This window comes from Marmota marmota, unplaced genomic scaffold (genome assembly GCF_001458135.2).
Source record: "Marmota marmota marmota unplaced genomic scaffold, marMar, whole genome shotgun sequence".
In the NCBI taxonomy this organism is placed as follows: domain Eukaryota; kingdom Metazoa; phylum Chordata; class Mammalia; order Rodentia; family Sciuridae; genus Marmota; species Marmota marmota.
The window spans coordinates 5,440,394-5,464,356 of record NW_026000294.1 but is presented as its reverse complement, the minus strand read 5'-3'; the positions used below and the strand labels follow the sequence as shown (position 1 = coordinate 5,464,356).

General features: G+C 38.1%; 1 protein-coding gene across 1 annotated transcript in view; it reads right to left on the bottom strand.

The window, feature by feature from the left end:
- Positions 1 to 20,566, bottom strand: part of Eda2r (ectodysplasin A2 receptor) — a 34,022-nt gene extending 13,456 nt beyond the window's left edge. Inside the window, exons 1-3 of the mRNA XM_015501652.2 lie at positions 20,442 to 20,566; positions 15,256 to 15,307; positions 5,829 to 5,925 (exon numbers count right to left, since the gene is read on the bottom strand). Of these exons, the coding sequence (XP_015357138.1) occupies positions 5,829 to 5,915 (87 nt within the window). The 5' untranslated portion in view covers positions 5,916 to 5,925; positions 15,256 to 15,307; positions 20,442 to 20,566. The remainder of the gene's footprint in view (positions 1 to 5,828; positions 5,926 to 15,255; positions 15,308 to 20,441) is intronic.
- Positions 20,567 to 23,963: the final 3,397 nt, after the last annotated feature.

Genomic DNA, 23,963 nt, shown 5'->3' with positions numbered 1-23,963 from the left:
GAAGGGATATATCCATACTTCACCCCAAACAATAAAAAACTGAAACCAGTAAATCCTGAAAAGTCAAATGTGAATATTGTAATATTCAAAACTACATCTAAGAATATAATACAAAAATATACCAAAAACTACAAATAAATAAAGATGGGGTTCTAAAAAAAATGTCCATGTAACCTGCAGGAAAGCAAGAAAAGACAAAGAGGGGACCAAGGAGCAGAGAGAAAAACAAACAATAATATGGCAGACTTAAACTCCAAAATATCAGTAATTATCTTACATATCAATCATCTAAGTAAACCAGTTGAAGGCAGTGATTAACATAATGGATAAAACCAAAGACTATTAAATTGCCTTCAACAATCATTTCTTGAATAGGTGGATAAATAATTTCTTAATAAATTAAAAAGAAGCAAATTATGAAAATATTATTGAGACTCTTCTGCCCTAATTAGATCAAGACCCCCAAATGCTTTTGCTATTAATCAGTTTTACAACCAGAAATCACTGATTTTTTAAAATTTTGTAATGCTAGCATTACATTGATAGGAAATGTTGCTGACAGTAGTAAAACAATAGTTATTGTCAAAAAATAACTTATACAATGTAAAAAAAGAATACTTAATTATAATTAAGAATGGTTTATTGGGGCTGGGGATCTAGCTCAGTTGATAGAGTGTTTGTCTAGCATGCACAAGGCTCTGGGTTCAATCTCCAGCACCACCAAAAAAAAAACAAAAAAAAAAGTTTTACCTTGGGGGACTGGGGTTGTAGCTCAGTGGTATAGAGTGCTTGACTAGCACATGTGAGGCACTAGGTTTGATCCTCAGCACCACATCAAAATAAATAAAATAAAGGTATTGTGTCCATATACAACTAAAAACATATTTAAAAAGAATGGTTTATCTTGGGAATGCATAGCATTTTCATTTTGGGTATTGATTTTTATGTTATCTAAAATGACAAAGGGAAAATTATATTAAAAATCCATAGATAATGGTAGAATGAAACAAAATTCAAAATCATTTCTGATTTTAAATATATTCATATTTATATTATAAAAAGGACTTTAAAAATACTCTGCAATATGTCTGTCTATTCAGGTGCCTTACATGAGTAGGGAATGAACAATAAGCAATGAATATTCAGAATAGAAAAAGAAGCAATCAGAAACAGTTCACAAAATTGGAAATGCAAATGGACAAACAAACAAAAAATGTTGGGATATTTCCCTATCAAATATAAAAAGTAAAAACAAAATTCTCATAAAGTCCTCATAAATTAGTAATTTAATATTACAGAGGAAGGCATAAAATTAATAGACAATGGGAACATGCATTATTCATTTGTGGTTAGGCTTCTGGGACATGGGAATTCTATGCACTGTTGAAAATAAATGCAATTGTAATGGAAATTAGTAAAAAACTTCAGAAGTGTTATCTGCTAATATATCTCAAAAATCTTAAAATTGTATTTAGCTTGGAAATTAAACTTCTAGAAAATGTCCTGAGGAGACAGTGTTAATTTTCTGAAATGATTTATTTACTGTGATATTTATAATTCATAAGTGAAATATTAAAATAAATAAAGGTATCTGAAAAAAACTTCATCTCAGATGCTTCTAGCTATTTATCCAAATATCATTGGTCACCTTCCTCCTTCGTAACAGAACAACAATTTCATGCTAAATAGCAGGATGACCAGCCTCAATAAGGAATTTTTAACTTTCTTCGTCAATCATGGTTATCCCATTCTTGTTGGACTGATACTCATTTCCCAGTCTTGGCTTCTAGCTAGGGATAGCTGTATCACCAAGGTCTGGACCATAAGATAAAATGGGAAATCAGAAAATAAAGGCAAGCTATTTTGACCCCCCATCCCTGCTTCCTGACTTTGATTATGGTGTGAAGATGTTATGCTTTGAGTTGTGGCAACCATGATGTCACAAACATAAGGACAAAACAGGAAGGTACCCAATATGAATGAAAAGAGACTGAATCCTTAATAACATGGTTGATCTGCCCAACAAACCAAAAGGATGCCTGTCTCCAGACTACCTACATATGTGCTTATTTTAAGATTGTGTGAAGCTTTATGTCATATTTTTTTTCACTCTAAATATATTGATAAAAATATTGGTAAAAAATATTGATAAAAAGTTTGTTTCCAATTTTTCTCATTAAGTTCATTTTTGAATAGCACATAAAATATAAACATTGTACATATTAATGGGGTAGCACACTATTGTCTGATACATTGTATACTAGCTTTTGAAGTGTACAATATATTATTATCTATAATCATTTACTGCACAATAGCACAGCAGAACTTCTTGCTCTTATCTAACTGTAACTTAGCAAACAACCATTGGTCAACCTTTCCGCTTCCCTCCCTTTTCCTATTTTCCCCAGTCTCTGGTAACCACCATTCTACTATCAGTTTCTATGAGATCAAATTTTTTAGATAAAAAAATTTTCACATGAGTGAGATCAAGTGGTAGTGTGTTTCTGTGCCTGACTTATTTCACATGACACAATTATCTCCAGGTCCATCCATGTTGACACAAATGAAAGGATTTCATATATATATATATTGGCACTAGGGATTGAACTCAGGGGCACTCAAACACTGAGCTACATCCCTAGCCCTTTTTTAAATTTTATTTAGAGACAAGGTCTCACTGGGTTACTTAGGGCCTCATTAAGTTGCTGAGGCTGGCTTTGAACTTGTAATCCTCCTGCTTCAGCTTCTCAAATTTCTGGGATTACAGGTGTGCACCACCATGCCTGGCTTCATTCTTTTTTATTGTCTAATAGTATTCTATTTTTTATATGTAGCATGTTTTCTTTTTCTGGTCATCAGATGATGGACACTTAGGTTGTTTCCAATTTCTTGTCTATTGTGCATAGTGCTACAGTAAACATTGAAGTGCAGATGCCTTTTCACCATACTGATTTTATTTCTTTTGGATATATAGCCAGTAGTCGGATCATATGCTAGTTCTATTTTTCCATTTGTGAGAAATTTCAAACTGTACTAATATACATTCCTAACAGCAGTGTGCAAGGTCCTCTTTTCTTCACATTATTGCCAGCACTTTCTATCTTGAGTCTTTTTTTTTTGGGGGGGGGGGGGGTTAACAGGGATTGAACCCAAGGGCACTTAACCACTGGGTCACATCCCCAGCCTTATTTTGTATTTCATTTTAGAGACAGGAACTCGCTGAGTTGCTAAGGGCCTCGCTAAGTTGCTGAGGCTGGCTTTGAACTCATGATCCTCCTGCCTCAGCCTCCAGTTGGGGAATTACAACGGTGCACCACCATGCCCAGCTTCTTGAGTCATTTTGATAATAGCCATTCTTACTGAGATAGTGTATCTCACCATATTTTTGACTTACATTTCCCTAATGATTAGTGATGTTGAGCCTTTAAAAAAATTAGTTGTATATATGCACTCAATGCCTTTATTTGTTTTTATGTGGTCCTAGGATCAAACCCAGTGCCTCATACTTGAAAGGCAAGTGCTCTATCACTGAGCTCCAACTACAGCCTATGTTGAGTATTTTTATATATCTATTGTCCATTTGTAAGTCTTCTTTTGATAAATATATTATTTCAACTTAGAACACCCTATTTTGTTCATAGGCAAAATCATTTGCCCACAGCAAAGATGGGACTCAAGCTCAGGTGTATCTGGCTCCAAAGTTTATATTTTTATTTTTGCTGTACCATTGTGATTTTGGACAAGTCACACAACCTCTTTGAATGTTGGTGGTCTCATCTATAAAATGGGGCTCATAATACCTTCTTGATTGGACTGTTGTAAAAGCAAATAAGGTAATGCACATGAGAGCTCCTTAGACAGTACAAACTACTAGATAGGTAGAAGCTATTTATATATAAAGCTTTTAGTGGAGTATTTAAATTACAATTCATTCTTCTTCTATAAGCTTTCTTGTGCTGCTGAAGTAAATGTCATAGAGGTGCTGAATCAAATGTACATTTCATGGTGGGCTTCTTTTCTAAGCGCTTGGTAAGAGCAGTTTGACAGATATATTTTTTCCCTTAAAGAAGTTCAGCTTTGTAAATATGGATGGCTTTTAAATTAATGGTCATGTACATGACATCAAAATTTGTAAGGCTTTTTATCATGAGTTTTTTGAAGGTATTTGAAATAGATTTTTGTCAAGGCAAGTAGCTTCTTCCATTGAATCCATTCTAATATCCAGCATGTCCTAACTTCTGGTGGACTTTCCTTGGTCCTTGAATCCCTTTATTGACTATGGGGGTATCCACTGTGGGATACAATCTTATATGTAAAGAGAGGGAAGGAGGAAGAAAAGGAAAGTGGTGGAAATATCGAATGATTTTAACAAAATTACATTTTATACATACATAAATGTACCAAAGAGAATTTCACCTTTACATATATGTAGAAAGTATCAATAAAAAAAATGAGTGAAAGGAAGTTTGTTAGAGCAGAGGAAATACAGTAGGGGTAGGGAGGAGGAGAAGGAAATATGGTATGGAATAGGGATTGAAATAAAAAACCTTACATATATGATTTTGTAAAAATGAACCAAACTAATGTGTTTAACTGGAAATCTCTAATAATAAAAATAAATAAAGTTAGAATTAATGTTTATACCCTTGATATACCTGGGCCTTATTCTCTTCATTTTTTTTAAGTACAGAGGTTGGAAGAATGTGGGCTATATAATCACTTTATTTTCTTTCAGACATAGGATGATGCTACTCTCCTATTCAGAACCCTCCAAAGCGTTCTTAGTGCACTTAGGAAAAAAGATAATTTCTCATCATAGACTTCAGGTCCCCACATGTTCTCACTAATATGTCCCCCTCTCTCACTATATACAACTGTCCCTCTCACTCACCATACAATGGATGCATAAACCTTCTGCCCTGAACATACCCTGTTCATTTTCATCTTAGGACTACACTAGCCATATCCTCTTACCAGAAAGCATAGGCTTAGGGAGTCCTTCCCTGGCCACCTAGTCACTCAGTATTAAATCATCCTACTTTAATTCTTGCCATAGATTCAGGTCTATATTCTTTATTTATCTATATATGTATCTCAATTTTATTTGTATCACTAATACAAATCCAAGGTTCATGAGAGAAAACACATTTGTCTATTGTACATATCCATGGTGCCAACAACCATGTTTGCATAAAACAAAATGTGAGTCTAGAAAAACTGCTGGCTATTTTCTCCCAGTCTCTAGCTGAAGCCCAAATTTAATATCACCCCTAGTTCAGGTACCAACAAGAGACCTACAGCAGGAACAATTGAGCAACTCCATCCTTGCACTTATCATCTCTGCTTTGCTGGCCATTTTGTTCTGATCTTACCTCTATTTGGAATGCTAGAGTTTTTCTGGTTCCTCAATCCTGAATCCTCTTTTGCGTAGCCTTCTCAGTAACCCAGACCCTCTAGACAGAGGATACACTTTAGCCTTTGTGGTTCTTCTTTCTACTTCCATCCCCAAGACCTAATATCTGGCTCCTAAATACCAAGTAGGTAGTTCTATCTTTAGTTGACAGATTTCTCTAATGCTTCAGGATCCTCCTGAGCCTCTGCATTCCATATCTCATGTTGAGATATACCTTGTTATCTCATGTAACCTGATCCTCTAGCTAACTTCCTGCTAAACAATGACTACTAATGCATACTCTCTGGATTCCATGTCTTATCTGCTGAACTGGATCAGTCATAGCTGGGAATGACTCTCCTAATCTTGGTCCCTCTAAGTTGAGAGACTGATTACTAAGATGTCAAAAAACAGTATATTAATTTGGAGGACTTACCTTGGAGAGCTCTTGTCCAGGACCACACTGTTGGCATGTGGCACACCGTCCCCATTGGTCCTGGTACTCATTTTCTTGGCAATCCATGGTAAGAAGGCTGTAGGTACAGAACACAAGAACTAGGAAGATAATGGGAAGGAATAGCAAGATAAGTTGTGGCTTCCATGATGCTTGACTTCTGGGTTATCTAATCTCATGTTCTTAGTTAGAGGGGCTAAGAAGGCCAGCACAAAACATCTAATGCTTATATAGCTCTAAATCTTCTAAATGCTTTATATGTAATAACTCAATTCTTAAGTAATTGTATAAGAGATCATTATTTTCTCTATTTTTCAGATGAGAAAATTGAGGCAAGAGGCCAAAGAACTTTCCCAGAGTTTCACAGTTGTGATGTTACCAAGAACTGAACTGGTAAATAGAATAACACAAGTAGTGGGCTTATGTCTGGGCAGGGGGACATAAACACTGTAATCTATGATGTGTGTTTTAATAGTATGGAAAGTGTTTACATCTGTTATTATTATACTTTATTATTTAATCTGTACATTAATCCCTGTGAGTGAATCAGTATAAGGATTGTCATCTTTATTTTATGGATGGCAATCCTAAAACATGGTCCTCCTTTGCCAACAGTGTCTTCAGTACTTCTGAGGACCATTAGCTGCCATTGCTCCTGTCCTAGGTAGAAAGGGAGGGGAAGATGACCCATCATGCAAATATCCTTGTGTACTAAGGTGTAGAGAGAACAGAACACTATTTTAACAGAGATATGTTAGAAGAGAGATGAGAGATGGCCTGGGGCAATAGCACTTGAATTGTACTTACATTTGACATGTATGGATTCTAATCTTGTCTATAGGATAAGGATAACCCTTGTTTACCCAGAACTAAGAGGTTTCCCAGGACATGGGCTAAATTTATTTAGCATTAAAACGGAGATTCCCAAGCAAGGTGAAAAGGTCGATCAACATACTTGACTCTTTCATTTCGACCTATAATCTGAATGAATTATTTCATCTTTTCTGGCCTCAGTTACTTAATCTGAGTAAAAGGCACAGTATATTCCTTACCTCAATTAAATATCTCTTGAGGGGATTAAATGAGCTCAGGTTCATCAAAATATCCTGAAGGCCTTAAAGAACTATACAAAATAAGACACTGGTAAGTATTCAGACAGGTAATCTTCTACAAAGAGGAATTTTAATGAATGTGGCTAAAACTATTGATAAATGAGGATTTTCCTTCTTAAAGATCAAGGTGTTCTCAGGTCCCTTTGTGCACTCATTGAATACCATGGTGAATTTCAGGTGGTTTCTCAAATACTGAAAGTCCTGAATTTGTACTTCATCAGAAAAGACAGCACATGTGTACCTAAAAAAGGCCAACACTCCTCTAAGAGTCTTCAATGGAGGAGGGGTAAGACATCCTGACTAACATTTTTGCTTCAGTAAAACTTTTCTCTATGTAGAGTGGGCTATTCTTTCCCACTATTTCATTTAGAGGGAATTGGCCTACAAAATCCAATCCATTTTTGCACAAGATATCCTCTCCTGTTTTTGTTTGATAACTTTGCCCATAGTGTTAGCCTCTGGAGGCAAGCTCCCCTCTCCTTACTACCCACCTTTCTCATTGAGCACAAAAATCATCATTGGTCTCATATAGTCTTATGACAAGGTATTTCAGCACCATGGGAATAAAGCCATCATACTGGTCTGGAAATCTCTCCTGTATCCTTTTCTTGTCCAGAAAATCAGGAAAATATTGGCAGGAGCCCCCAAAACAACCCACTTTTTGAGATAAGCTCTCAAAACAGGCATCTGAAATCTTCATGGTAGTTGCTGCTGGCCTTGGAATGTCTGGGGCAAACTATTGGTTTGGTTTCAAGAGACCTACCTACCTAATAAACATGAACCTTAACACAGCCCTATAACCCTGGTTTTGGGATTCTCCCTAGGCAAAGTAGGCCTATTGCCAAATCCCCAAAGGAATTAGGGAATAAATAATAAGACTTAATTCCCTCTCCTTTTTTGTCAAACAATTAATTCAAACCATATAAATTAATTTGTCTTGTGTTAGAAGCTTAATAAATTGCCTTTATTAAAGAGAATAAAATCACATGGATCTTGGACAATTCTGAAGAAGTTAGTATATGGGTAAAACTGCTTAATAAGGGTTAAATTTCACTATCCTGGGACAATGTGAGACTTTATATCAAGTTTTCCCCAGTGGTCAGCAGTATCTTGCAACAAATGTAACTGCCTTTTCATTTTAAGAAAAAGAACAAAGAATAAGTAGGTTTTGAAAAATCAGCTGCTCATGTATCTGTAGGTAGGTATTCTTCTAAAGTATCACCAAAGATGCAGCTAAATCCCAGAAACTTCTAAGTTGGCATTGTAGACAGACCTATAAAATTCCCAGAGTAGAGACCATTTCATGTCCAGTACCTGAAAGAGTGGTACCTCAACAGTCCTTATTATTTGTTAGCTTGTCAATGTGCTTTGTTTCTAGGACTATGGTAAAAGACGCACATGTGTTTAGTCACCTATATTATTTTTCTCACAGATAATTTGAAAATTAATCATTTTCAAACAATGATTAATAATTCTATCAAAAGAAAAAAGCAAAGATCTGAATTAGTGACATGCGGACTTGTGTTTGAATTCCAACTCTACAATTTAGTAGTCATGTATCCCCAAAAAATGGTTCCGTCTTTCATGGCATCAGTTTCTTCATCTGTAAAAATGGCAATTTAAAATAATAGTTTCTACAAATAAAAAAAAAGAATTTCAAAAGGTAAAAAATAAAATAAAATAATACCTTCCTTATAGATTATTTTAGAGGATTAAATGCAATAATGCATGTTAAAGGCCCTAGTATAGGGCTTGGTGCTTATGAGACAATTGATAATTAGTAGGTTCTCTTCCCAATCCTCCCTGGTTTAGAAGGGCCCTTTTCCCCATCCCCTTCAGAAGGGTGGGGTTACACTATGAGCAATGTACACTGGCCTCTCTTCAGATTTGTAGGGAAGAAAAGGGAAACGGGTCTCTTTCTTTTACATTGACCCACCCCAGCACAAAGCACGAAGCTGGAGCATGAAGACCATGCCTAAGACACTAGTGTCATTACAGCATCTCCCTCCTTACTAACTGCTGCCATTAGTGACTTAAAGCTTAAGGACAAGATTCCCCATAATACCTTCAGTTACCTAAGTCACTTTGACTAAAAGGAACATTGTTCTCAGTATTTGCTGGATATTTTTGATCAAGATATTTTGTACAGGGTGAACTTGGTTGAAAAAAGTTTGAAAACCTTTCTGAGACAATTGCCTTTGAAATGAAAGTGCAAAAGAAATAAAATTTGATTTATGGATAAGTGAGGATGTCATTAGAGACTCTGTTGAACAGCGGATCATTTTCAACAGAACAATCCCTCCCACTTCTACAATCTGAGGCTCAAATTTTTTTTTTCACTCCAACTCTGACATCTGATTTTGTTCTCCTATTATTTCTATCACTACATTAGTGTGGGGCAGGGAAATAAGGTAAGGGTCAGGCATCAATTTTCTCCTCCCTTTGAGTATGGTACATTCTAGAGTTCTTCTGTGAAGACTTCCACTCACTTAACTGTACTGTTTGCAGGTTACATCTTGAAAAACTGCCTCTAACTTGCCAACAACTCAAGAAAAGAACAGACAAAGGAAATGTATAGATAATGAACAAAGCCCAGATAGTTGCAGTGGACAAAAGTCTATGGTTTATGATAGGAATTCCAACTCTATCCTCAACAGAAATTCCCCACAGAAGTTTGGGAAGCTCAATTAATTTCTTCATCCATAAAATGGGGATATTTCTATCTTACCTGTGTAATGTTTAAGAGTAGTTTGGACATCACGGGTAATGTGGAAGTGCTCTAGAAACCTCATGTAGGTCACATACTGGGACTGTTTTTTGTTAATGTACCACATATATCCATAAAATATGAAGCAAACTGATAAATTTTTACATATGCATATACTCATGGAAACACTACACAGATAAAGATACAGAACCTTTTCATTATCTCAGCCAGCCACCCTCAAGCCCCTTTTCCAGTCAACCCCATTCTCCAGGTAATCACTCCTCTGGGTTTCTGTCACTATGATTATTTTTACCTGAACTTGAACTCCATATAAATTAAATAGTACAAGAAACACCCTTATTTCTGGATTATAAAGCTTTTCTAGTAAGAAACATTAAAAAATTCTGTAATTTTTAATTGTTTTCTTCTAAGAAAATATAAGTGTAAATATTTATGACCTTGGATTAGGTAATAGTTTCTTAGCTATAATACCAAAAGCACAAGAAAAAGAAAAAAATAAATTTATGCTTAAATTTAGAATTCAAAAATTCAAAACTTTTCTGCTTCAAAGGACACTATAAAGAGATTAGGAACGAGGAGGGAAGATGACATAATGAGTGGCTGGATTTGATTAGTTGACACTGTTTACATGTGTTGAAATATCACACTGAACATCATTAATATTTATAGTTAATGCATTCTAATTAAAATACTAATAAAATGTTTAAAAAATTAAAAAGTGAAAAGAAATTAGAAGACAACTCACACAATGGGAAACAAAAATTTGCAAATCCTGTACCTGATAGGAGATTTGCAACTAGAATATACCAAGAACACTTACAACTAAAACACAGACAACACAATTTAAAGTGGGTAAAGTATTGAAACAGATGTTAATCCAAGAAATATAAAAATGCCAATGAGCCTATGAAAATGTGCTCAGTATCATTAATAATAAGGGGAATACAAATTAAAACTGCAAGAGGGCTAGGGTTGTGGCTCAGTGGTAGAGTGCTTGCCTCACACACATGAGGCCCTGGGTTCCAACCTCAGCACCACATAAAAATAAATAAATAAAGATTAAAAAATTAAAACTGCAAGAAAGTATCACTTTATGTGCACTAGGCTGACTATAAAAAGATTGGACAAAGAAGTGTTGTTGTCAAGGATGTAGAGAAATTGGCACCCTGATATAAGGCTTGTGAGATGTAACATGGTGCTACCCCTTTAGAAAATGTATATTTTTTTCTTCCTCAAAGTGTTAAATATAGAGTTACTACATGACTCATCAATTCCATACCTAGGTATATACCCCAAAGAATTGAAAGCACATGTTAAATTCATATAGGAATATTCCTAGAAGCAATATTCATAATATCAAAAGCAGACAAAAACCCCAAATGTCAATTAAAATGATAAGCAGATAGACAAAACTTGGTCTATCCATGCAATGAAAAATTATTCAGCAAAAGTGAAAATCCACAAAGCCAAGCACAGTAGCACATGCCTATAATCCCTGAGGCTCAGGAGACTGAGGCAGGAAGATCAAAAATTCAAAGCCAGCCTCAGCAACTTAGTGAGGCCCTGTGTCAAATTCAAAACTAAAAAAAAGGATGGGGATGTAGGTCAGTGGTTAAGCACCCCTGGGTTCATTCCCTGATACAACAAAACTAAACTAGACTAAACTAAACATAAAGTGCTTAATAGGTGCAATAATGTGGACGAACCTTGAAAACATTATGCTAATGACAGAAGTCATATACAAAAGGGCAAATATTATATGATTTCATTTATATAAAAAGTTCAGAATAGGCAATCCATAGAAAGGAAGCAGATTTAGTGTTTTCCAAGGGTTGGAGGAAGGAAGGAATGAGTGATTAATGGATGTGAATTTCTTATGTAGTGATAAAATGACCTGGGATTAGAGAGGAGTAATGGTTGTATGATGGTTGTATGAATTACCAAAACTCAGTAAACTGAGTAAACTCTATACACTTAAAAAGGATAATTTTTGTGATATGTGAATTATATCTCATTTTTTAGAAATGATGGTTCTTCCATTTTTTATTTAATATTGTGAATTTTCCTATACTATTCCAATACACCTTATCTAAGTTAGCCCCAAAATATAAAAAAAGGAAAAAGAAAAAGAAAAAATGAAAGCTGCAATGAATATTCTTTTATATGCCTTTAAGTGTAATGTTTTGTTTAATCCAAACCTATCTGGTTAATTATATATATCAGGAGAGCTGACAAGTGGCCACATGACTAGTGTATCTTTATTTGGCCTTTGTCATGTGGATGCTGTCCCTGCCCATTACCTCTGTCCTGGTTCCCCAAAAGATAACCTAGAAGAGTAAGAATGTAGCAGACAGGAAAGAGGAGAAGCAATGAGGCTGACATTAATGATAATCCCCACATTAGCTCATTGTGCCCTGAATAATTGCCTCTGGCCAAGTTTCTGCTGGATGTGAGGTGCTCAGGCGCTGGGGGTGCAGCTGCCTCTGGCCACAGCTTGCGGCTGCTGCTCTTCTCAACTTGCACACATGCCTATGGAGTGAAACATGCCCTCTCTATCTAGGATGGGTAGGCAGAACAGGATGACAAATCTAAATTAAGAACTCAGGACTTAAGGATATTTGCTTTGCCTGGACAGTGCAGAAGGTCTGGGATTAGAAAGGGTGAGGAAGACAGCAGCTGGTCCATGCCCTGCCCATTCCTCTCCTGTGAGCCCACTCACCCACCCACATGCACAGGACTGGCAAAATCAAGGCAGTTGCTCCACCTGGCCTTGAGGATACTCCTTTCTTGAAAATCAAATTTCTTATCAGTACAATGCCTTCATCATTTTCAGATATTGGGCCTATCAGCCAGATGTTGCTTTACCATTTACTGGTGGCTGTCAGCCTTCCCCTTTCTGGGTTGGCCAACAGTCACTCCTATCCCAACCTTCTCTTGTTCATAAGCTACTTCCAAACTACCAAACATCTTCTTCCAGCCCCACTGTTTGTGAATTTTATATTTCCTGTTTCAAGTCAGTATGGTGAATGGTCCCAGGCCCAGCTCTGCCATCAGGAGCATATGACTACCCAATGCCAGGTCTGAGGTTCCTGTTTGTAACATGAGGGAGCTTGCTTAGCCAATCTCTTAAACCAGTGGTGCTTGCTATTGGCTGCATCTTGGGGGCTCCAGAATATACTTATACTTGGGACTCAACCCTGAGAATCTGATGTGATTAGTCTGGAGTGTGACCTGAAGATCTGGAATTTATACAGCTCCCCAGGTGATTCTCATGTGTAGTTAAAGTTGAAACTATTATATTGATAAGGAGACTCTTTTGGGTCTGACCATGTCTGTTTGTCTGAATATAAGGTGCAGTCATAAAAGGTTTACCCATCCCCCATATAACAGAAAGAATTCTATGGAGAAGTAACCTGTGTCATACCCATTTTTTTTCGGGGGTGGGGGGGTCCTAAGAAAAATAAGAAAGGTAAAGGGGATGGTGGTATGAATATTTTAAAATATGCCACATCATGTCATCTCCAACTTCTAATTCCATTAGCAACTCCTGCTTCCACTCATAAGTCAAGTGCCCCCAATGAATGTTGAGGCCTTAGACAATTTGCCTACCTTAACTTCCTCAATTACTTCTTTGGCCCCTGCTCTCCTTACTTTCTTCACTGCAGGCATGCTGGCCACCTTCCTATTCTTCAAATTTCCTAGGAATGCTCTCACCTTAGGCCCGTCACACTTGCTCAAGCCAGGAATATCCTTGCCCATGACCAGTGCCCTCAACCTCTTCAGTTCTTTGTCCTTGTAACATTATATTGGTAAGGCTTTTCTGACCACTATTTTAAAATTGCAACTTCCTACCATACTACTTATCCCCCTTTCCTGTTTTATTATCCCCTATAGCACTTATGACCTTCTGGCCTGTCAAATATTTTGATTATTTTTATTGTCTATGCTTTCCCTAACTAGAATGTAAACACCATGAGATGGGATGCCTGCCATGTTCACTACTTCATATTTGATGATTAGAACAGTACATGGCATATAGAGCACTAAATAAATATTGGTTGATGAGCAAATGGTGGAAATCTACAGAATAAAGGTCACAATCTTCTGCCTGAGTGAAAGATTTCATAGTTCATGAGGGGTTTCATATTGATTTATTTAACAGACCTTCACAATTACCCAAGGAGGAAACTAAGGATTATTATCACCAATTAACATACTTACAAAGAGAGAAAAGATGAGGTTCAGAGAAAAAGTATTACTTTGAGTTTATTTAGTTAGTAAGAAGTATTCAAAGATAATTTAGGGCCTATGAATGAGACATGCTTTCCAAGGTAGTACTGAACTAAAATAGGGAATAGAGATCTTCCCAGCCTTCACTGAAATTTCATTTTTCTTCAGTGATATTTTGTGTGGGCCAAAAAAACCTCATTTTTGAATACTAATTTGATTGTGCTTTAAATAATGGTTTGACAGGATTACTATCCAAGCCTTAGATAAGAGGGCCAGGACAAGGGTGGTAGCAATAGAAATAGAGAGCAAGTGGCATTAGGAGATATAGATCTTACAAAGTGAGCACCAAGAAAAAGATATTAGCTAGAGAAATTTCTGGGAGTTGCTGGATGGGAAACCATAAGAATCCCAGGGTCATGAAGATTGTGGGGGACTTGCTTGGTAGGAAAAAGGTAATACACTATTTTTAAATCTTACTAAGTATGAAGAGTTGGAGGGGACAGAAGAACATTGCAATGGTTATGTCCAGCAGGCAACAAAAGTATATAGAACATAGTTTGGAGTTACAGACAAGTCATGTGTATAAGACCAGAATAGTCATGCTTGCTCATGACTTCATATCAGAAATCAATTCTGTGAGACTTTTTAAAAAATACCAGTTTCCAAGACTTAATAAATCAAAACCTCTGGGGTTTAAGAACCACTGGCTTTGGGCTTGGGATATAGCTCAGTTGGTAGAATGCTTGCCTTGCATGCACAAAGCCCTGGGTTCAAACCCCAGCCACACACACACACACACACACACACACACGAACCACTGGCCTACGTAAATTGTGGCAGAGGATCAGGTAGATAAAGAAGAACGCTAAGAACAAAACATTGAGTGACACCCATATTTGATTCTAGAAGAGGAATAACGACCATTGGTAAACAAGTAGGGTAAGCCAGGGAAGAAAGAACAGAAACGGGACAGGATAGTAAAGATAGTAAATGACAAACTTTGAAGAAATTAGGGTAAGAAATTCTGTCAGCTGTTGTGAATATAAGGAGGTGGAGGAGTGTTCAGGACTGGGGATGTGTTATTTTAAGTTTACTTCATGTGTGTGTGTGTGATGAAAGTAAATTGCATTTTTATGTTCAAGTATGCTAAAATATGTGCCTGGAATAGAAATAACTCAGAGGTGGTTACTACAGTTTTTAACAGGTTTCACTCTCTATTTCCAAAATGGCTGAAGAATTTTAACTGTTAGTGATAGTAACATCTGGTCCAGCTAAATCAGGATTGGCATAACAACAAGGGTAAATGAAGGGAGCTGGTGCAAAATTAAAGAAACCTCACCTGTTTGCTGTGTCTTTTATTCCAGTGCACAAAGTGAGAAGTAATGTCCCAGCTGGGGGAGAAAAGAAAAAAAATAATCATATTAAAAGAAGTTGTCACAGTACAGAAAGAATTAATAACCAATTGAACTGTCCATTTTCACTCACCAAAGGCAAACACTAACCATATGAGTCAAGTGCTTCTTTTTCAAAATACACACACACAAACACACACACACACACACTGCAAAGAAAGCACAAACCTCAAAAGACAAATGGAGCTTAGCACTGTAAATTAAGTAAAAGTAAAAGCTAAATATATATAAATATTTGGTTAGAGCCTGGCAATGAGTGAAAAAGACTTTTTAAAAGGAGGAAAAAGAATTGTGCAACTGAAAATATAGACATAATTAACAAAACAAATGGGATGAAATTAAGACCAATAAACTTTGAGCTGATTATAAGGAGAAATATCCTTTTAATGATTGCTGAGACAATCTTCCCTAGTGGGAGCAAAGATACCAAAAATACCCTGGATGATGTTCCAGGGAAAAATGAGATAATGTATGTGAGAGTACTCTGGAAACTCCTGATTGTGTTACACATGTGAGGAGTTGCTATGATTGTTGTTATTATCCCACCCAGAACTTGGGAGCAAAGGGCAATGGAGACAAGCTTCAGGCCAGACCAACATTTAGCCAAAACTCAAAGCCTCCACTTTGCTCTACTGTCACCCTAGCCAAAGTGAGTCACTTATTTGTGTACTGACCACCATAAGACACCATGAAATTATTGTATCATCAAAAATTAGTTACTCCACCAGCAGTACTGGGAGTGGAGATTCATTAACTTCCCAAGGAGGCTGTTGGCTGGGTTGTCCCAGCTGGGACTTGAATTAATTTCTTTGCAAAGCTGGGAACTGGACAAAATTCAGTCAAGTGTTCTAATTTCTGATTTCTATTAATTTTTTGGTCTTGCCCCACATTGTCTCCACCCTGTCTAATTTACCAAACAATCTAGAATAATTGTATCTCTCTGAATATAGCAATAAAACAATCCCTTTTCCCCCCTAACAATCCAAATTCATTTATTCCATACCTTCCTCATAGGCCAGGGAATGAAACATCCTAAAGAAGGAGGGTATTTGCATAAAACCCAGGGCAACAAACATCCTTATGGTAAGACATGGTGAATAAACCCATAGAATGAGACCCATTTGTACAGGATGTGATACTTCTGCCAAAATATTTATTGCCCTTTAAAAAGAAGACTAAGAAAAGGAAGAAAGAAATACAACACAGTGAGTTTGAGAGGGTAAGGTGAAACTGAAAAGAAGAAACTTGTTGTTTCATATGTAAATACACATTCTCTGAAATAATTTCCAGCCTCTGACAATCTAGAGTCAAAGTGAGTTTAAAACTCATCTTAGTCCCAGCTGCTTGTCACCCAGTAAAGGAATTCCATCTATTTCTGCTTGAACTCCTTTAGTAACAGGCAGCTCAGTACTCACAAAACAGCACATTCTAATATATTTTTTCCTTCTCTTTGAAAACTGTTTAAACTTTTCAAACTATTAAACAATTAGAAATATAGAGTCACAGAATTCTGAAAGGATTCTTCAGTGTAAACTAATTCAATTCCCTTATGGTCCAGATGAAGAAACTGAGGCTTAGAGAAGGAATAGAATTTTCCCAAAGTCACATAGTTGGTTAGTGGCAGAGTTGGGACTAAAATTCAAGTCTCCATGTTCAGGCCCAGTGGCTTGTTTATTTCCCATAAATAAAGAGAGAAATGGGCCTAGCTTCTGGATTGATTACTCAGTGACCATGTTACCAAGGCTTCAGCTTCTTGTCTTCACACCCACAACCTAACATTGGCTCATTTTACCCTAAACAGAACAAATCCAAAGGGTGGACTGGGTCAGGGAAAGGTGGCTCATGGAAGGGAAGCAGTGCTGCCCACTCTTTTGGCTCATCCACCATGGTGACTAACAACCTCCTGGAAGCAATGACATGTTACTGCTTAATTCCACCATATATTACATGGCAATTCTTTTATTTGTGAGAATGGTATGATGACTTTTGGGGATACTTGGGGGACATAATACCTGTTAACACTCCAGGATGGATTTTGAGTCACTCAAAACTCACTTGATAAGTGCCTTCTATGCTAGGAATTCTATTAGAACTTAGTAACAGGAGGGAAAACCAGAGGTTTCCACCTGTAGGAAATCATGTCTGGTGGGGAAATTGAGAATATATACTGTTAACTCTAATCCAAGACAGATTATGGCCATCTTCATATCTCCCAGGAGAACAGAATAGTTACGGTCCTTTTATAGACTGATGGCAAGAATAACCTATATCCTTCCTGTTAAGCTCCCAAAGGGAAAATACATGGATTTTCATAAAGAGAGCAAAGAAAAATATCTTCTGCTTCAAAATTAAGCATTAGCTCTGAGAAATAGCTCCAAAAGATGTCTCACCATCTTCAGAAGGCATTCAAGTGGAGCAGGTCAATAAGACATCGAAGGAGAGTCATGTGGCCAGTCACAGGCCTTTCCCCTGGGTCTAGGAACTTTGTTCCCTGAATGGTTTCAAGAGAACTTTCAAAGGAATGTCTGGCATAAGGTGATTGGAGGATCTTACTTCCTCTTGCCTCCTTCTCTAGTGCCAGAGCTGATCTAATTGCTTAGCTGTCGCCATAAACCCAAATAGCTACTGAAAATCAAAAAACAAACAAACAAACTTGAAGTTAAAAAAAAAGTGATTCCAATCTTGGCTCAGACACATACTAACTATCTGGCAAGTTTCATTTCTCTGCCTTCCCTAGTTGGGTTGAGGTGTCATTGGGATTATGGTTTAAAAAATACATAAACATTTTTTTTCTCACATTCACCCATCATATTACTTTCGCAGTGTTCCACATCATTATGAAGGTGTTACCACCCCAATTTAAATAGTTCAAAACCTCAGACACATATCTGATTTGACTCCATGTCATGTGAGAAATGGAAGCAATTTGAGTGTTTTGACCTAGGGACAGAAAATGTACGTAATCTGGCCTCTGGTCTCAGATCTTTGAAGACCTCTCAAAGAAGATAAAGAGCAGACTGCTCTGGGTGGTCTCAGAGAGAATAATTAGGACATCTAGGGTCAAGTCATAGGTAAACCAAGTCCAGATTACCAAAAGGGAAAATCTTTAACAGTCAAGGCTTTCCTTGAATGGAATGGGCTCTTTCAAAGAGCAGGGAAGAGAGCAGAATCCAAGAGATTGTGAATCTCACACTCTTCTTTTTTAAGCCCATATAATTTATCAACTTCAAATTTCTGAAGACTCAACTGATGTGATACCTTGTTAAATGAACTGCCTCCTTTCCAGTCCCACAGCCACCACCTCAGCTCCAAGGCCTTGTCCCCTCTCTGTATATAGTTTATCCACCTCTTGATTTCTTCTATTCCAATATGGCTGACTTATGTTCATAAGATTATTCTTCCTATAGTACATATCTGGGTTTATTTAGCTCAGAAACTCTTAATAGCTATCCACTGTCTGCCAAATCAAATTGAAACTGAAATATCCAAAGTCTTTTGTGGTTTACCACCAATCTAACATGGCAACTTTAACTTCCACTTTTCTCCTAATTGTAAGTTAAAATCCATCTCAGCTGGTGTTCTTTTCACGTGCTCCAAGCTTCCCTGTCTTCAAGCAGTTGTTCCTGTTGTTTTCTTTGCTTAAACTGCCTTCTCTCCTATTCTCCACCTGTTGAAATCCTATCTGTACTCCACGGTCTAGCTTAAATAATAATAGTTAACATTTATTGAGTGCTTATTTTGGGACAGCCACTGTGCTAAGCATGTGCAAGTATTTTACATGGATTATCTCATTTAATCCTCACAACAACCCAATGAGGTAGGTGCTATTATTATCTCCACTTTAGCCTGGAGTTTACTAAAGCTCAGAGAGGGGGAAGTAATTCTGTTTGTTCAAGGGCACACCAGTTAATAAATGGTGGGGATGAAATCTGAATCCAAAGAGTTTGCCTCTGGAGTGCTGACAGGTGTTATTATTTCAAAAAACAATCCAAAAGGTTCTCAGATTTTTTCTAACTCAAGTTGATAGGATCCTTACTTGAGAACCTCAGAGCACTTTGCTCCTTAAAGATCTATCTTCTATTATATTTACTTGGGTTCTTGTACCCATGATGAGCCTGACAAGCCCCATTGGCCACAGCCTAGATTTTGCACTTCTCACTGTCTCAAACTTGATGGCCCAGAGTAAGTCCTTAATAAGGTCGTTAAGTTAAATTGGAGGAATATTGAAGTGAAGGAAAGGTCAGGAGAGTTATCTAGAGGAGATGGTCCACACCCCCGCTACCCTGTATGACATTGGCCAGTGCTACCAACACCTGTCCAAATCAGACCCTTCAGTCTATTTTCCCAGCCTGTTCTCTGGCGGGTCTCTTCTTGTCCCCCCAGTTCTCACAGCTGCCTGGGCTTTGGCCAGTGTTTGGGGTGAGGCAGGATCAAAATATCACTGCCCTGGGCTCAGCTTCCAGGAGTGAGGGATCAAGTGAAACCCAGGCGCGCGGGTGAGGGGGTGGACTGAAAGCCCCCATACAGAGCCAGCATGCTCTTTACACAAGCCCTGACTTGCCCAGGGACCACGTGGGTGGGCCAGCAGTTTAGCTTCCCTCAGGGATGCTGCACATATCTGATCCACCCCCTCCTCCCTTCTGCTAACTCCCAGCCTCCTCCTCTTCCTTATCTCCCAAGCCCAGATGCTCAAGGTAGTTTGACAAGTCCGGGCATGTTCCCAGTGGCCATCCAGGTCCAGTAAGAAGGCTCTTACAGCGGGGTATTGGTTCGCTAGGGCTGTAAGAATATCAGCCTAGGTTCCTGGCACTTCAGATAGTGTTCCCTGTACAAACGGATGAACTGGTAGAGAGCCAGGGGATGCCTTTCCAGCCATTCTGACTTTGCAGCACCCAAGGAGGGAAATCCTGACCTGGTCCTGTACTTCCAAATCTAAATGCCACAGGTTCCGGCCGGCCTGCCACTCCAGGGTGTGCTCCCACACGTGCCCAGTAACGGAAGGATGGGTCTTACCATCACAACAATGAAATTCCCAGACATATGCACCTCAACACAGAGCAAACATTCCGCTCAGCCCCTGCCCCTCAGTCCCCAGCAAGCATATCGCACTCACAGTAGATGAAATCCGTTGCTATCAAAGCTCCGCTCCACTCATTTCATATCCACGTGTAGCAACAGCGGATCAAATCCACCCTCTATTCCTTTCATGCTAAGCCTACTTCCCCCGCCCCTGTGAGGTTTCCGGGGCAGCTATTGGATTACCTGATGTGTCTAGGCGTGGCTATGCAAAGAAACCCCGCCCCTGAAAAGGACACTGTGAGTCTGGGGGGTAAACAGTGACCCAGCCACTGATTGGGCTGGAGTTGCAAAGCTCCTGGGACTGAAGCGGGGGCGAGACGGCAGAGGGCCAGGGAGTTTGGTTCAGCCCAGTCTGTGGGAACGGAGGGAGGGTCAAGTGGTTGGAGGCAGCTAAATGGAGCTCTGCTCTTCAAAGTTTTGTGCATGAGTTAGCAAGGCTGGAGATTGACAGGCAAACTTAGTGTTGCAAAAGTAAGGATTTTTAGACACACGGAATAGCTACTTCCCAGCTCTGATCCTGCCTTAAAAAAAAAAAAAAAACCGCTTCAGAAAACTTTTGACTGGAGGAGGAGAGGTAACATGAAGCTGGGGAAAGACCACTGAAAATTAAGGAAAACTGACTTCTGGACGTGGCTCTGAATTTCTGCACACCCTTCGCCTTTGTGGAGCCCTAGGTCTCCGTACAGGGAAGAGGGTGGACTACCTAGTCTCTAAGGGTCATTCTAATAATCACCCTTTGGGAGTTTATAAGTTTATGATTTCGCTGGCAGCAGTGGGGAAATCCTGGGATGTTGTCCCTGACCTTGAAGAACTTGAAGAGGGGTTAGACAGGACAGACTAGACACAGAGAACAATAAGCAGTATAAAATGCATGAAGCTATGCTTGTGTGGGGATAGGGAGTAAATAGAAAATTTCTGTAGCTTCCTGTCAATTTTGTGTGAAACAAAAATTGCTTAAGAAAACTAAGTCTTTGATACAAAATCAAAAAAGGGCTAAACTATGGGATATAGGGTAGAAGGGCACTGGGGTGCAGTAAAAAGGAGAACTTAGAATGGCTCTAAGCAACTTAGTGAGACCCTATCTCAAAATAAAAAGTAAAAAGGGCTAGGGATGAGGCTCAATGGTTAATCACCTATGGGTTCAACCCCAGTATCAAAAAATAAAAATCAGACCAGAATGTGGTCATCACTTAGACTGCTGTTATGGGCTCAGGCATAGAAAGAGAATTGCCAGAGTTGTAATTTCAAGTCTGTTCCTTACTTGTTGTGTGACCTCCAGCAAGTTACTTAACCATGTTGTATCTTAACATATTCATTTGTAAAATGGATACAATAATAATCTCTTCCTTGGGATTATTTTGGGGAGTGCATGAGTTTATATAAAAATAGGGTTAATAAATATAAGAAAATTAGAACAATGAGTGGGACATAGAATATAACATACACATGTTTATTAGATATAAATAACACACACACATAAGCAATTTAGGGTCCTTATATCTGTGAGATTAAAATGAAAATAGTTGTGCTGTGTAACTATTAATTCTTCCCAGAGGAGTCAAATGAAGAGTTACAGGTGGAAAACTCAGCTTTATCTCCCAGAGAGTAGACTCTTTCACAAAAGAGGGGCCCTTTGCTTTTTCTCCATCTTGTGCTACCCAGATCTGGCTTACAGACAGCCCAAAGAACCCTGGCTTTGGATTTAGGAGTCTTGGCAAAATTAACTTCATGTGTAAAAATCAAGTGAGTGTCTTTCTCTCTCAGCCTTTGTAACCTAAAGAGATTCTTAGAATAGATGACCTTGAAACTCTAGAGCAGTGCTTTTTACATGTTAATATATACACAGAATCACTTAGGAAATTTTATTAAAATACAAATTCTGATTTAGTAGCTGTGCTGTGGGGGCCCAAATTTTGACTTTCTAACAGAGTTCCCAAGTGATGCAGATGCTCCCGGGACACAGAAAATTTCAAAATCAAGAGTCTAGAAGGTGGTCAGGGATAGCCTTTACTGAGCATCTGTTGTGTTCGTCAGCATTCCATTACTGAAACAAAATACCTGAGATAACAAATGTATATACAGGAAATATTTATTTTGGCTCACAGTTTTGGAGGTTTCAGTCCATGTTTTGTTGACCCTATTGCTTTTGGATCTGTGGCAAGGGAGGAGCACATCATGACAGGGCGTGGAGATATAGTGGGGCAAATCCAATCACTTTATTGGCAGGATGCAAAAGGGAGAAAGAGGAAGAGATCTGGGTCCCATTGCCTCCCTTGAGGGCATATCCCCCAATGACCAGAAGGCCTCCCACAAGACCTTACCTTTTAGAAGTTCCACCACTTCTCAATTATGGCATAAGCTGGTGACCAATTCTTTAACACTCATCTATAAATCATGCAAATGTGCCCCTTTGTAACTTAAAAAAGTCCTATGAAATAGTGATTACTATTCCTTATGGATAAAGAGGATTCTTGTACTCATGACACTGCCTGGAATACTGAAATCAACCTGAGATGAAGGTACTAAGGAAACTTCAGAGGGTACTAGCTTTTGTCAGATTATTTTGAAAATGACTAAAAGCAAAAAATATGAAGCTAACACTGCCTTCTACCACATCTTGTCCAATAATACTATGATAGCTGGCCCTCACAGAGCACTTTTCAGGCACTGTTCCAACTGTTTTGCATGGATTAATTAATTTAACCTTAAAATAACCAATCAAGCTAAAAGCATTGGAATCATCCTTGACTCTTTTTTTTTTCACCTCATATTCAATCCATCAGCACATCCAATCATCTCTGTCTCCAAAATATTTCCAATGCCACATCTTCTCAGTACCTTCACTGTAATTACTTTAGTGAAAATAATCATTACAGGACTTCTTGATCTTATAGTTACACTACTACAGTCAATTCTCAGTAGAGCAGCACAGTGACCCTTTGAAAACATAAATCAGTCCAAGTCTGTCCAAACCATTCTACTGTTTTGTTAGTCCTAGTGTATTTCAAGGTCTTTGACTATCATCAATGAGAGTCTACAATCTGCCCCACTTAATCCCATGCTCATCAATCTTCCCATATATCTCTAATCTCATTCCTAGCACTTCCCTTGATGACCATACTCAACCATACTGGCCTCTTTGCTATTTATTCTAACACTCAAAGCATGCTGCAGGCTGGTCTGTGCACTTGCTCTCTTTCAGACTAGACATTTTTTTCCAAGCTATCTTCATGATTCCTTCCCTCACTTCCTCCATATTTATACTCAAATGTTGTCTTATAATTTCTTACAATACTTTCCTGAATACCCTAATATATGCTAAGGAAATTTCCAGAGACTTTTGGACTCCACTAGGTAGACTTTGCCTCAGGGTTAGCCCCAAGTATGTGTGGTGCAGTGTGGCAGTGGGTAGGATTAAGGCTCTCAGCTCTGAGTTATTCTAGCTTCATTGTCAATCAGAACTGAAGCTGGGTCAGCTCATTTCTTGGGGACTCCCTGCAACATTTCCTTTCATAATGGGAAGGAATTATTTTATTTACCCAAAACAGAGTAATCC